This window comes from Manis javanica, unplaced genomic scaffold, assembly GCF_040802235.1.
Source record: "Manis javanica isolate MJ-LG unplaced genomic scaffold, MJ_LKY HiC_scaffold_23, whole genome shotgun sequence".
Lineage (NCBI taxonomy): Eukaryota > Metazoa > Chordata > Mammalia > Pholidota > Manidae > Manis > Manis javanica.
Window position 1 is genome coordinate 979,412 of NW_027332169.1, and position 13,464 is coordinate 992,875.

Consider the following 13,464-nt stretch of genomic DNA (forward strand, 5'->3'; position numbering starts at 1 on the left):
TCCTTGTCATATCTATTTGATCATTCTGTATTTGAGCATTACTAATCCCAGAATCTAAATCCCAGTTGCTATGGCCTTTTGTGATCTAGGGCATACTGAAAAGCAAAGCCTTTTTGAGTTACAGATTTTTAGACTGATTCACAGATTTTAAAACTTACTGGTTTCTTGGTGTTTACTACAGTACATTTTGATACAAGGCTAACTGAAAAGAATGGGCTTTCACAAAGATCTAAACCAATACTTTAACATTTTCTCTAGCTTTCTGACAATTTCACACCTTCTATCACATGAAATCCCTCATTTTATTAAAACAGAAGTCTTACAAAAAGTTCCTGATGTTTCTATTCTTCTGCTCTGCTCTCTTATCTACAGCACTCTACCACTTTACTCATTCCTCTACTTCCTATGGTATGTGATGTGACTTACCTGATATTTAAAACGTGGAAAGAATAAACTGGCCATGTTTAGCTCATTCCTACCCTTATTTTTCTTGAGAGTCACCTTTCTGAAGAAAGTACATGGGCCCTGTTGCCCTAGACCAACTCAGTTTAGTGCCACTCTGCCTGGACAGATAACTTTATCAAAGTCCTGAGATCCAGATTTGAGGCTAAGACGCTCTCCCACTAAGCTGCTTGTACCAGTTTTGAGGCTAAGATGCTCTCCCACTAAGCTGCTTGTACCAGGTTAGTTTTTAACAGTTCTCAGGTTGACATATTTATTGCCACTCTTTTCCTTTGTTTTTTAGTTTATTCAGAAGTTGGGTAGGAATAAGAAGTATGCTTTACTGGGCTTCCACAGAGATCTTCACAATGAACACTGTCTCTGTAGATTTAGGCTTCTTAAAGTTTAATTATGAAAACAATTCCCAATTAGCATCAGCAGACATTTTTATTGACCATATATGTTCAGGCAAATACACCAGACTCATGAGGAATTCATGGCTTACTTAGAAAGATTTAACATAGATAGGAACCTAATTGCGGCAAAGTAGAACATGGTTTTTGTTTAGTTTCTATTTTTTATGTGTATAATTCAGAGGATTTTAATATATTCACAAAGATATATAACCATCACCATTATCTAATTCTAGAACATTTTCATCACCTTGCAAAAAATGTGTATCCATAAGAAGTCATTCCCTATATTCCTTCCTCTAGCCCCTGGTAACTACTAATCTACCTTTGGTCTCCACAGACTTGCCTATTCTGGACATTTCATAAATATAGAAACATATAATAGGTGGCCTCTTGGGTGTAGATTCTTTCACTTAGTATAGTATTCTCAAGGTTCATGAATATCATAGCATGTATCAGTACAGCATTGATTCTTGTGAGTGAATAATAGTCCAGTGTTATAAGAAATGTGTATAATTACCAAATATTATGGGATATTTCAGATATCTTCCATTGAGTCCAAGTTTAATCCCTTCATGACATAAGAAAGTACTTTTTATGATTTCTACTTTAATACACTTCATTAAGGTACCCTTCATGATCCTCATATAGTTATATTGGTGATAATTATTAATTCCATATTAAGCTAAAAAAACATGTATACTACCATTGTTGGGAAGAGTGGTAAACGATAACAAAATCAAATAAGTAAGATAGATAGATAGATAAACAAACAAAGGCAGCAAGCCAGTTTGTAAAAGACACATTCACCCTTTGTTTATTACAGCACTACTTAGAATAGAAAAGAAATGGAAAGGACCAATGTATCCATAGTTAGAGTAATAGATAAAGAACATGTGGTACATATAAGCAATGGAATATTATTCAGCCATAAGAAGAAAACAAATGCTACCATTTACAACAACATGGATGAAGCTAAAGGGTATTATGCTCAGTGAGATTAGCCAGTCAGAGAGAGAAATGCATTGAATCATTTTACTCTCCTGTGGAGTATTAGAACAAAGAATAAACTGAAGGAACAAGACAGTAGCATCCTTGCCACACATAAGAATGGACTAATGGTTACCAAACGGAAAATGACTGTGTAGGATGGGTGGGAAGGAAGGGATAAGGGAGAAAATCGGGCACTACGAGTAGCACACATAGCGCGGGCGGGGAGAGAAGCACGGAGATGGCAGTGTAACACAAAGACCAGTAGTGATTCTACAGCATATTACTGGGCTGAAAGACAGTGACTCTCATGGGGTATGTGGTGGGGACTTGATAATGGGGGGAGTCTAATAAAAATAATGTGGCTCATGTAAATCTTAAGTACTGACAACAAAATTAAAAGAAAAAAACAGTACCTTGGATATGGTTTCCATATTCCTGATGCTGTCAAGGTGCTCAGCGCGCACCTCACCGAAATCATACCCCCAGCCAGGGCATCAAGCTATGAAGTGGGAATGTGCTCCAATTGCCGTACACACTCTGTCCCTACGAAAGAGGCACTGTTGTGATGTTATTGAAACTCCACGCAACAGTGCTTCTCTTGCAAAGTCCAGCCTCAGATACATATATGTGTATATATATGTAAACACACACACACACACACACACACACATATATATGTATATCAAAGATTTCTCTCATCTGGGGACTACAACAACAAAGAAATTACTGAAGGAGCAAAAGGGCAGCAGCCTCACAGTACCCAAGAATGGACTAACAGTAACCAAACAGTATGGAACAGGAGCAGATGGGTGGGAATGCAGGGATAAGGGAAGGGGAAAGAAAGGAGGCATTCTTTAGGATGTATAATGTGTGGCGGGTCACAGGGAAGGCTGTACGACACAGAGAAGACTAGTAGTCATTGGACATCATCTAACCCCCCTGATGGACAGCGAGTTCAATGGGGTATTTTGGGGGAACTTGGTGATAGCAAGAGACTAGTAACCATAATGATCCTCATGGAGAAGTACATTAATGAAACCAAAATATAAATAAACAAGCAACAATAGAAAAAAATAATGATACCAAAATATAAAATAAATAAGTATAAAAAATGCTGAAAGCCACTTTTTAAAATATCTAGGTACCCCTATGTTTATCACAGCACCATTCACAATAGCCAAGTTAACTGTATGTGAGGAGATGAATAGTTAAACAAAATGTAGTACATATACACAATATAATATTATTCAGCCATAAGAAGAAAATACATACTACTATTTCCAAAAACATGGATGGAGCTAGAGGGTATTATGCTCAGTGAAATGAGCCAGACAGAGAATGATGAGTAAGAAATCATTTCACTCAATTGGGAGTAAAGAACAGAGAAAAACCTGAAGGAGAAAAACATTAGCAGACTCACAGAACCCAAGAATGGACTAATAGTTACAAAATGGAAACAGACTGAGGTGGATGAGTTGGAATTTAGGGATAAGGGTGGGAGCGAAAGCAGGCATTATGATTAGCATGTATAATGTGGTTTTGGCACAAGGACGGCTGTACAACACAGTGGAGACAAGTAGTCATTTTAGAGCATCTTATACTGCATTGATGGACAATGATGGCAATGGAATAACTGGGGGAAACTTGGTGATGGAGAGTCTAGTAAACATAAATTTCCTTATGTAAAAGTAGGTTAATGACACCAAGAAAACAAAATATGTGTATATATATATATATATATATATATATATATATATATATATATATATATATATATATATATATATATATATATTTATATTTATATATATATATACAATATGCATGTATGTATATATCAATAAATTAATAAGTAAAATGGAAGACAGTTAACCAGTTTGAAAAACACATATGCACACCTATGATTATCACAAGACTATTCACAGTAGAAATGGAAAGATCCGATGTGTTCACAATTAGACTAATGGATAAAGAAGATGGGGTACTGATAGGCAATGGAATATTAGTCAGCCATAAGAAGAAAACAAACGCTAACATTTACAACAACATGGATGAAGCAAGAGGGTATTATGCTCAGTGAGATGAGGCACACAGAGAGAAAAATGCATCAAATGATTTCACTCTCCCGTGGAGTATCACAACAAAGAAAAAGCTGAAGGAACAAGACAGAAGCAGCCTTGCCAAAGCTGAGAATGGACTAAGGGTTACTAATAGGAAAGTGACTGTGGAGGAAGGTTGGGAAGGGAGGTATGAGGGGGAAAATTGGGCATTACAAGTAGCACACATAATGTGGGCTGGGAGGGGAGCACAGGGAAGGCAGTAAAACACTAAGACCAGTAGAGACACTAGAGCATATTACTGGGAGGAAAGACAGCGACTCTCATGGGGTATGTGGTGGGGACTTGATAATGGGGGGAGTCTAGTAACCGTAATGTTTCTCATGTAACTGTTTAGTACTGACACCAAAATTAAAAGAAACACACAGTACCTTGGATATGGTTCCTAAGTTCCTGATGCTGTCAAGGGGGTCGGTGCAGACTTCACTGAAATCAAACCCCGGCTAGGGCACCAAGCTGTGAACAGGGAACCTGCTCCAATCACCATAGACAATCTGTCCTTACGAAAGTGGCACCACTGTGATGGCATGGAATGTTGTGATGTCATGGAATCTCCAGGCAACAGAGCTTCTCTTGGAAAGCCCACCCCCACATGGTAGGCACTTCCCAGCCGTGGCAAGACGCATCATCTTAGCAAACAGTAGTGGTTCTAGCCTACATATACATATATATATATACATATACATATACATATATACATATACATATACACATATCAAAGATTTCTCTCATCTGGGGACTACAACAACAAAGAATAAACTGAAGGAGCAAAAGAGCAGCAGCCTCACAGAACACAAGAATGGACTAACTGTAACTAGGGGACTGGGGTGGACGGGTGGGAATGGAGGGATAAGAGAAGGTGAAAGAATGGGGGCATTGCTCAGCATGTGTAATGTGTGGGGCGGGGCACAGGGAAAGCTGTTCAACACAGAGAAGACTAGTAGTCATTCACAGCATCTTAACACGCTGTTGGACTGTGAGGGCAAAGGGTTATCTGGTGGACACATGGTGATGGGGAGAGTCTAGTAACCATGGTGTTCCTCGTGGAATATATTAATAATAAAAAAAATAAACAAACAAGTGAAAATAGAAAACAAATTAGTGATACCAAAATATAGAATAAATAAGTAAAAAGAAACAAATGCAGCAACCCAGTTTGGAAGAGACCTATGCACCAGTTTGTTTATAACAGCACTATTCACAAAAGCCAAGTTAAGTGTCCGTATCAGGAGATGAATAGATAAAATGTGGTACACATACACAATAGAATATTACTCAGCCATAAGGACAAAGTAAACACTACCATTTCCAACAACATGGATGGAGGAGGTAAGAGTATTATGCTCAGTAAAATTAGCCAAGCAGTGAAGAAGAGTACCAAATGATTTCACTGATATGGGGAGTATAAAAACAGAGATTAAACTGAAAAAGGAAAACAGTAGTAGACGCACAAAACCCAAGAATGGACTTATAGTTACAAAAGGGAAAGGGACAGGGATGTAATGGCGGGAATGGAGAGACAAAGGGCAGGGAAGAAAGGGGGCATTATGATTAGCATGTATAATGCTGGGCGGCATGGTGATGGTTGTACAACACAGAGAAGACAAGTACTGACAGAACAGCTTCATAGTACGCTGATGAACGCTGACGGCAATGGGGTATGTGGCGGGAACATGGTGAAGGGCAGTCTAGTAAACATAATTTGCTCTTGCATTTGTAGCTCAAAGATACAAAAACAAATAAACAAATAAACAATGCAGCAACCCTGTTTGAAAAAGACATACGGCCCCCTATATTTATCACAGCACTCACTATTCAGTGTAGAAAAGAAATGGAAAGAACCAATGTGTCCATAATTAGACTAATGGATAAAGAAGACGTGCTACATCCATGCAATGGAATATTATTAAGCCATAAGTAGAAAACAAATGCGACCATTTACAAAAACACGGATGAACCTAGAGCGTATTATGCTCAGTGAGATTAGGCAGACAGAGAGAGAGAAATGCATCACATGATTTCACTCTCCTGTGGGGTCTTAAAACACAGTAAAAACTGAAGGACAAGACAGAAGCAGCCTCGCCAAACCTAAGAATGGTGTAACAGTTACCAAAGGGAAAGTGACTGTGGAGGATGGGTGGTAAGGAAGGGTAGGAGGGAAAACTGAGCATTGGAGTAGCACACATAATGTGGGCGGGGAGGGGAGTGTGCAGTAGGCAGTATAACACAAAGACCAGTTGTGATTCTACAGCATATTACTGGGATAAAAGACAGTGACTCTCACAGGGTATGTGGTGGACACTGGATAATGGGGAGAGTCTAGTAACTATAATGTTCCTCATCTAAGTGTTTAGTATTGATGCCAAAATTAAAAGAAACACACAGTACCTTGGATATGGTTTCCATATTCCTGATGCTGTCAAGGTGGCCGGCACGCACCTCACTGAAATCATACCCAACGATAGGGCACCAAGCTCTGAAGAGGGAACCTGCTCCAATCACCATAGATACTCTGTCACTAGGTAATAGGCACCATTGTGATGTCATGGGATCTCCAGGCAACAGTGCGGCTCGTGCAAAGTCCACTCACAGATGGTGGGGACTGCCCAGCCATGGCAAGCTGCATCATCTAAGCAAACATTAGTGGTTCTGGCCAACGTATATATGTGGGTATATGTATGTATGTATATATAGATAGATAGATAGATAGATAGATAGATAGATAGATAGATAGATAGATAAATAGATATACACACACACACATATATATGAAAGATTTCTCCCATCTGGGGACTACAACAACAAAGAAAAAACTGAAGGAGCAAAAGGGCTGCAGCCGCACAGAATCCAAGAATGGACTAACAGTAATCAAAGGAAAAGGGACTGGGGTGGAAGGGTGGGAATGGAGGGATAAGGGAAGGGGAAAGAAAGGGGACATTGTTTAGCATGTGTAATGTGGGGGAGCACAGGGTAGGCTGTATAACACAGAGAAGACTAGTAGTCATTCCACAGTATCTTATCACGCTGATGGACGGGGAGTGCAATATTGTATCTCGGGGGAAATTGGTCAAGGGATGGGTGTAGTAACCATAATGTTCTCCGTGGAATAGTTGATTAATAATAACAAAATATAGATAAAAAATAAAAATACAAAAAAATTAATGATACCATAATATAGAATAAATGAGTACAAAAAAAGAATGCAGCAACCCAGTTTGGAAAAGACCTATGCACCCCTATGTTTAGCACAGCAATATTCGGAATAGCCAAGTTATGTGTCCGTCAGGGGATGAATAGTTAAAAAAAAATGTGGTACACATACACAAAAGAACATTATTCAGACATAAGAAGAAAAAAAATTCTACCAATTCCAACAACATGGATGGAGCTAGAGGGTATAATGCCCAGTGAAATAAGCCAGACAGAGAAGGATGAGTATCAAATTATTTCACTCGTCTGGGGAGAATAAGAAGAGAGAAAAACCTGTAGGAGAAAAACTTAAGCAGACTCACAGAACACAAGAATGTACTAATAGTTACAAAACTGAAAAAAACTGGGGTGGATGGTTCGAAATGCAGGGAAAAGGGTGAGGGAGAAAGCAGGCATTATGATTAGAATGTATAATGTGAGTTTGGGACAGGGAGGGCTGTACAACACAATGGAGACAAGCAGTGATTCTTCAGCATCATACAACATTAATGGACAATGACTGCAAAGGAGTAACTGGGGGAAGCTAGGTGATGGGGAGTCTAGGAAACGTAAATTTCCTCATGTAAGAGTAGATTAATGACAAAAAGAAAACAATACATATATATATATATATATGTTTTTATATATCAATAAGTAAATAAATAAAAAAGTAAAAAACAGAAGGCGGTAAATAAGTAAGCAAAACATACACGCACCCCTATGTTTATCACAGCACTATTTAGACTAGTAAAGAAATGGAAAGAACCAATGTGTCCATAATTAGGCTAATGGATAAAGAAGATGTAGTACATGTATGCAATGGAACTTTATTTAGTCCTAAAAAGAAAACAAATGCTATCATTTACAACAACATGGATGAAGGTAGAGGGTATTATGCTCAGTGAGATTACTGAGACAGAGAGAAAAATGCATCAAATGATTTCCCTCTCCTGTGAAGTATTAGAAGAAAGAAAAAACTGAACGACCAAGACAGAAGCAGCCTTGCGAAACCAAAGAATGGATTGATGGTCACCAAAGGGAAAGTGACTGTGGGAGGTGGGTGGGAAGGGAGGAAAAGGGGGAAAATTGGACATGATGAGTAGCGCCCCTAATGTGGGCTGGCAGGGGAGTACGGGGAAGGTAGAAAAACACAAAGACCAGTAGAGATTCTACAGCATATTCCTGGGCTGAAAGACAGTGACTCTCTCATGGGATCTGTGGTGGGGACTTGATACTGGGGGTGTCTAGTAACCATAATGTTCTTGATGTAAGTGATTAGCACTGACACCATCTTAAAAGAAACACACAGTACCTTCGATAGGGTTTCCATATTCCCTGATTCTGTCAAGGTGGTCAGCGCGCACCTCACCAAACTCATACCCAAGGCTACGGCACCAAGCTCCGAAGTGGGAACCTGCTGCAATCACCATACACACTCTGTCCCTAGGAGAGAGGCACCACTGCTGTGATGTCACAGTATCTCCAGGCAACCGTGCGGCTCTTGTAAAGTCCAGCCACAGATGGCGGGCACTGCACAGCTGCTCAAGCTCCATCACCTTACCAAACATTAGTGGTTCCGGCCTACATATACATATATGTGTATATATACATACATATATACTTATATATATATATATTAAATAATATCTCTCATCTGTGGACTACAAGAACAAGGAAAAAACTGAAGGAGCATAAGAGCAGCAGGCTCACAGCACCGAAGAATGGACTAACTGTAAACAAATGGAAAGGGACTGGGGTGGAAGGCTGGGAATCTGTACCCCCCCACATTATACACACGAAAAATTGCCCCCTTTCTTTTCCCTTCTCTTATCCCTCCATTCCCATCCTTCCCAGGGATAAGAGAAGGGGAAAGAAAGGGAGTAGTTTTTACTGTGTATAATGTGAAGGTGGGGGTGTGCACAGGGAAGACTGCAAAACACAGAGAACTCTAGTAGTAATAACAAAGCATCTTACCACGCTCATGGACAGTGAGGGCAGTGGGGTATCTGGGGGAAACTTGGTTATGGGGTGAGTTTAGTAACCATAATGTTCCTCGTGGAATAGTAGATAACACCAAAAATATATGTATGTATGTGTATATATATATATATATATGTAGATACCAATAATAAATGTAGAAATAGGAAAAAAAAAAGGGTGCAACCCAGTTGAAAAAGACATATGCACCCCTATGTTTATCACAGCACTATTTAGAGTAGAAAAGAAATGGAAAGAACCGATGTGTCCATTGAGTAGACAAATGGATAAAGAAGATGTGGTAATACACAATGGAATACTACTAAGCCATAAGAAGAAAACAAATGCTGCAATTTACAACAACATGGATGAAGCTGGGGGGTATTATGCTCACTGAGATTAGCCAGAAAGAGAGAGAAAAGCATCAAATGATTTGACTCTCCTGTGGAGTATTAGAACAAAGAAAAAGCTGAAGGAAGAAGATAGAAGCAGCCTTGCCAAAGCTGAGAATGGACTAACGGTTACTAAAGGGAAAGTGACTGTGGAGGATGGTTGGGAAGAGAGGGATAAGGGGGAAAATTGGGCATTACAAGTAGCACACATAATGTGGGCTGGGAGGGGAGCACAGGAAAAGCAGTAAAACACAAAGACCAGTAGAGATACTAGAGCGTATTATTGAGAGGAAAGACAGTGACATCATGGGGTATGTGGTGGTGACTTGATAATGGGGGTAGTCTATTAACCATAATGTTTCTCATGTAACTGTTTAGTACTGACACCAAAATTAAAAGAAACACACAGTACCTTGGATATGGTTTCCATATTCCTGATCCTGTCAAGGTGGTCCACGCGCACCTCACGGAAATCATACCCAACAATAGGGCACCAAGCTCTGAAGAGGGAACCTGCTACAATCAACAAACACACACTGTCACTAGGAAAGAGTCACCACTGTGATGTCATAGAACCTCCAGGGAACAGCACTGCTCTTGCAAATTCCACCCCCAAATTCCAAAGGGAAAGGGACTGGTGAGGATGGGTGGGAAGGGAGGGAAACGGGGGAAAATAGGGCTTTACAATTAGCACACATAATGTAGTGCGGAGGGGACTGGGGAAAGGCAGTATATACAAATAATGATTCTACAGTTTCTTAGTATGCTGATGGAAAGTGACTATAATGGGGCATGTGGGGGAAACTTGATAATAGGGGTAGTCTAGTACCCATAATGTTCAAGTAATTGTACATGGACGATATCAAAATTAAAAATAAAGAAGGAAAGAAAATAAGTAGTAAAAAAAGGAATAAGGTAAGAATCTTACTTCTTGGCAAACAGAGAATCTATAGCATCTTACTACACTGATGGACAGTGACTGCAGTAGGTAAGAGGGGGACCCGACAACATGGGTGAATGTAGCAACCACATTGTTTTTTCATGTGAAACCTTCATAAGCGTGTGTTTTAATAATACCTTAATAAATCAAAAAAAGAATCCTACCTGTTAACATCCTGGATGTTCAAATGCAATCTTACCTTTAAGATGGGATGCTTCCTGCCTCTTACTACGTTGTTTGTGACTGGGTTTACTTGACATATTAATCGCCCAGGTTATATATAACTTGATTAGGGGCTGAAGGAGGAAAAGCAGCATCTGGGCAAAGTTAAAGATAAACTAGGCCTTTTCGCAGGCTAAAGTAAATTTTACAATAGCCTCATTTAATTGACACAATGCAGACTTGGGCCATGCTGAGGTATTTTCTTATCTGGGAAATGTTCCAACATTCCAGGCCAGGCTACTCCTGGCTTTTTAGTTTTAACTAATCTTCACGGAAGAATGCTTATACTCCTAGTTTGGTATTTTACTTGAGAGAATTCATGTGACTCTGACTTTGCTGAATTGTTTAATTCGGAGTTTTGGAAAGGGTCTTTTTCCAGAGGCCCTCACCCTACTCTGACTACACCCACGGTCCCTGTCTCAGAATCCCTGTGGCAGACTACGAACCGAAATGACGGTAAGATATGAATTTCTAAATACAAGAAAATGCACTGTCAGTTCCCATACCAAGTAAAGAAACTTCATTCCCAAATAAAAAATACGGGAGGTACCTCACGAAAAATTTTTTAATTCTAAAGGCGCTGCCTCCAGGCGGCCCTCGCCCGCTGCCCCGCCCCGGGTCACACTTGAACCTCAGCTCGCCAGCCCTCACCCTCGAGGCCCCCGCCGAGAAAATCCACACACGGCAAAACGCCCACCGGCCTCCCCATCTGCGCGGCACGGCGCGGCCCCTCCACCTGCATCCACGGCCCGGGCGGCGGGACCAGGTCGGCGTTGCGGCCCTAGGCCGGGCCGACGCGAGCCGCGGGGTGGAGAGCAGCCGCCCTCACCACCCGGACGGATGGAAAAGCAGCGGCTCCGGCGAGCCCCTCCCCAACTGCCACGGAGAACTTCAACGGCCGCTCGCACGTCTGCCCCGGGCGCATCTGCTCCGCTCCCTCCCTACCCGGGCGGCTCCTCTGGCGGAATGCTTCGACCTCCGGACCCCGGGCGGACCCCGCGAGCCCACAACCCGCGTCGGCCGCTTCCCGACCCCGCGGGCCACGCGCTGCCCACCAAGCCACTCGCAGGAGCGCCCACTCGTCCAACTCACCCGCGCCCTCAGGCGGAGGCAGGGGTTACGGCGCCACGTCCGGGTCCCGCCGCGCCCCGCGGCCACGTACCTTTCAGCCCGTAGAGCCGTCGCTGTCGCCTTCACCCTGAAGCAGGGCCCGCTCTGGACCCTCCACTGCAGGTCTGTCGCAGCGGGAGCCGCTTCTCGGCTGAGCTCTCTGAAGTCCGGCCGGGCCAGCGGCTCAAGTCCGAGCCGATCGCCGCCCTCAGGCCGCCGCGGGAGAGCGGAGGAGGGGCGAGGCGGCGATCCGAGGCCGGTACCGCCCCCGCATGCGCGCCGGGAGGCCGGCGCAGCCGAGCACGGCGCGGGTCCGTCCGCATCTGCTGCGTGGACTGGACGGTGCGGGCCGCTCCTGACCGGACCGAAGCACGGACGGAACAGCGGAAGCTGCCTTTCCCGGCGGCGCTCGCGACACTACTGACTGGGGGATAAGACGGCGGCGGCGCCTGCAGCTACTACGCAGCCGCCGGACTTAAGCGATCTGCGCCCAGTGGCTGCCCGCCATCGACTGACGGCCCTCCCGGCCAATGGGCGCGAGTCGCTCGGGCGCAGCCCCGCCCCCGACTGTCCGCAACAGTTAGACGGTGGAAAATAGAAGGAAAAAAATTAAATCTATTTTCTGTCTCTATGTATTTATCTCTTCTAGACATTTCATATAAAGAAATTATACAATATGTGACCTTCTGTGTCTGCTTCTTTCACTTACAATGTTTTTAGGGTTTATCCATGTTGTCGGATGTATCAATACTTCATTCCTTTTTATGACTGAACAATATTTCACGCTATGGATATAACATCTTTGTGGTGTATCCATTCATCAGTTGATGCGGTTGTTTTCACTTTTTGGCTGTTATAAATAATGCTTCTATGAACACATTTTTCTATAAGTGTTTTCAAATCTAGGTAGTAATGGAATTCCTGGGTCATATGGTATGCTATGTCTAACTTTCTGAGTAACTGCCAAATTATTTTCCAAAGACGCTGCCCCATTTTACATTCCCACCAGAAATGTATGAGGGTTCTAAATTCTCCACATCCTTATCAACACTTATTTTTTCTGTTCCTGGTGGGTTTTTTTTAACCATCTTAACTGTCTTTGTGGGCATGAAGTAGTAGCTTCTTTGCCCTTTAACTTTTCTTGTGTCCCTTGTAAACAATATAGAGCTGACGTTTGTTTTTGTTCCCTTGTCTGACAACCATTTTCTTTATGTTATGCGTTTATTTAATTTCTTGTACTCTAATTACCAACTTAACTGGATTTATTTTTAATCACATAATTTTGTGCTTATTATGTCATATTATTTGAAAAATATTCTTTCCTTTCAGATTAATATTCCTTTTCTATTTCCTCATGACACTTTTCTCCATGTCTCAGTTTGAAAGTTCTATTCAGTATGTCTATTTTTCAAGAGCTCACCATAGATATTTTTATTTTTTATTTTTTCATTTTTTTATTTTGGTATGATTAATGTACAATTACATGAGCAACATTATGGTTACTAGAACCCCCCATCCTCAAGTCCCCGCCACATACCCCAATAAGAGTCACTGTTTTTCAACCCTGTAATATGCTGTAGAATCACTACTTGTCTTCTGTGAGGTATCCTGCCCTCCCCGTGCCCCCATCCCTGGCCATATTATGTGTGCTATTGTATTGCCCCTTTTCC

General features: G+C 41.9%; 1 protein-coding gene across 1 annotated transcript in view; it reads right to left on the bottom strand.

Annotated features, from left to right (window-relative positions):
• Positions 1 to 13,464, bottom strand: part of LOC140847594 (uncharacterized) — a 31,043-nt gene that overhangs the window by 17,134 nt on the left and 445 nt on the right. Inside the window, exons 2-6 of the mRNA XM_073228281.1 lie at positions 11,777 to 12,211; positions 10,662 to 10,758; positions 9,935 to 10,038; positions 6,353 to 6,453; positions 2,261 to 2,390 (exon numbers count right to left, since the gene is read on the bottom strand). Of these exons, the coding sequence (XP_073084382.1) occupies positions 2,342 to 2,390; positions 6,353 to 6,453; positions 9,935 to 10,038; positions 10,662 to 10,758; positions 11,777 to 12,211 (786 nt within the window). The 3' untranslated portion in view covers positions 2,261 to 2,341. The remainder of the gene's footprint in view (positions 1 to 2,260; positions 2,391 to 6,352; positions 6,454 to 9,934; positions 10,039 to 10,661; positions 10,759 to 11,776; positions 12,212 to 13,464) is intronic.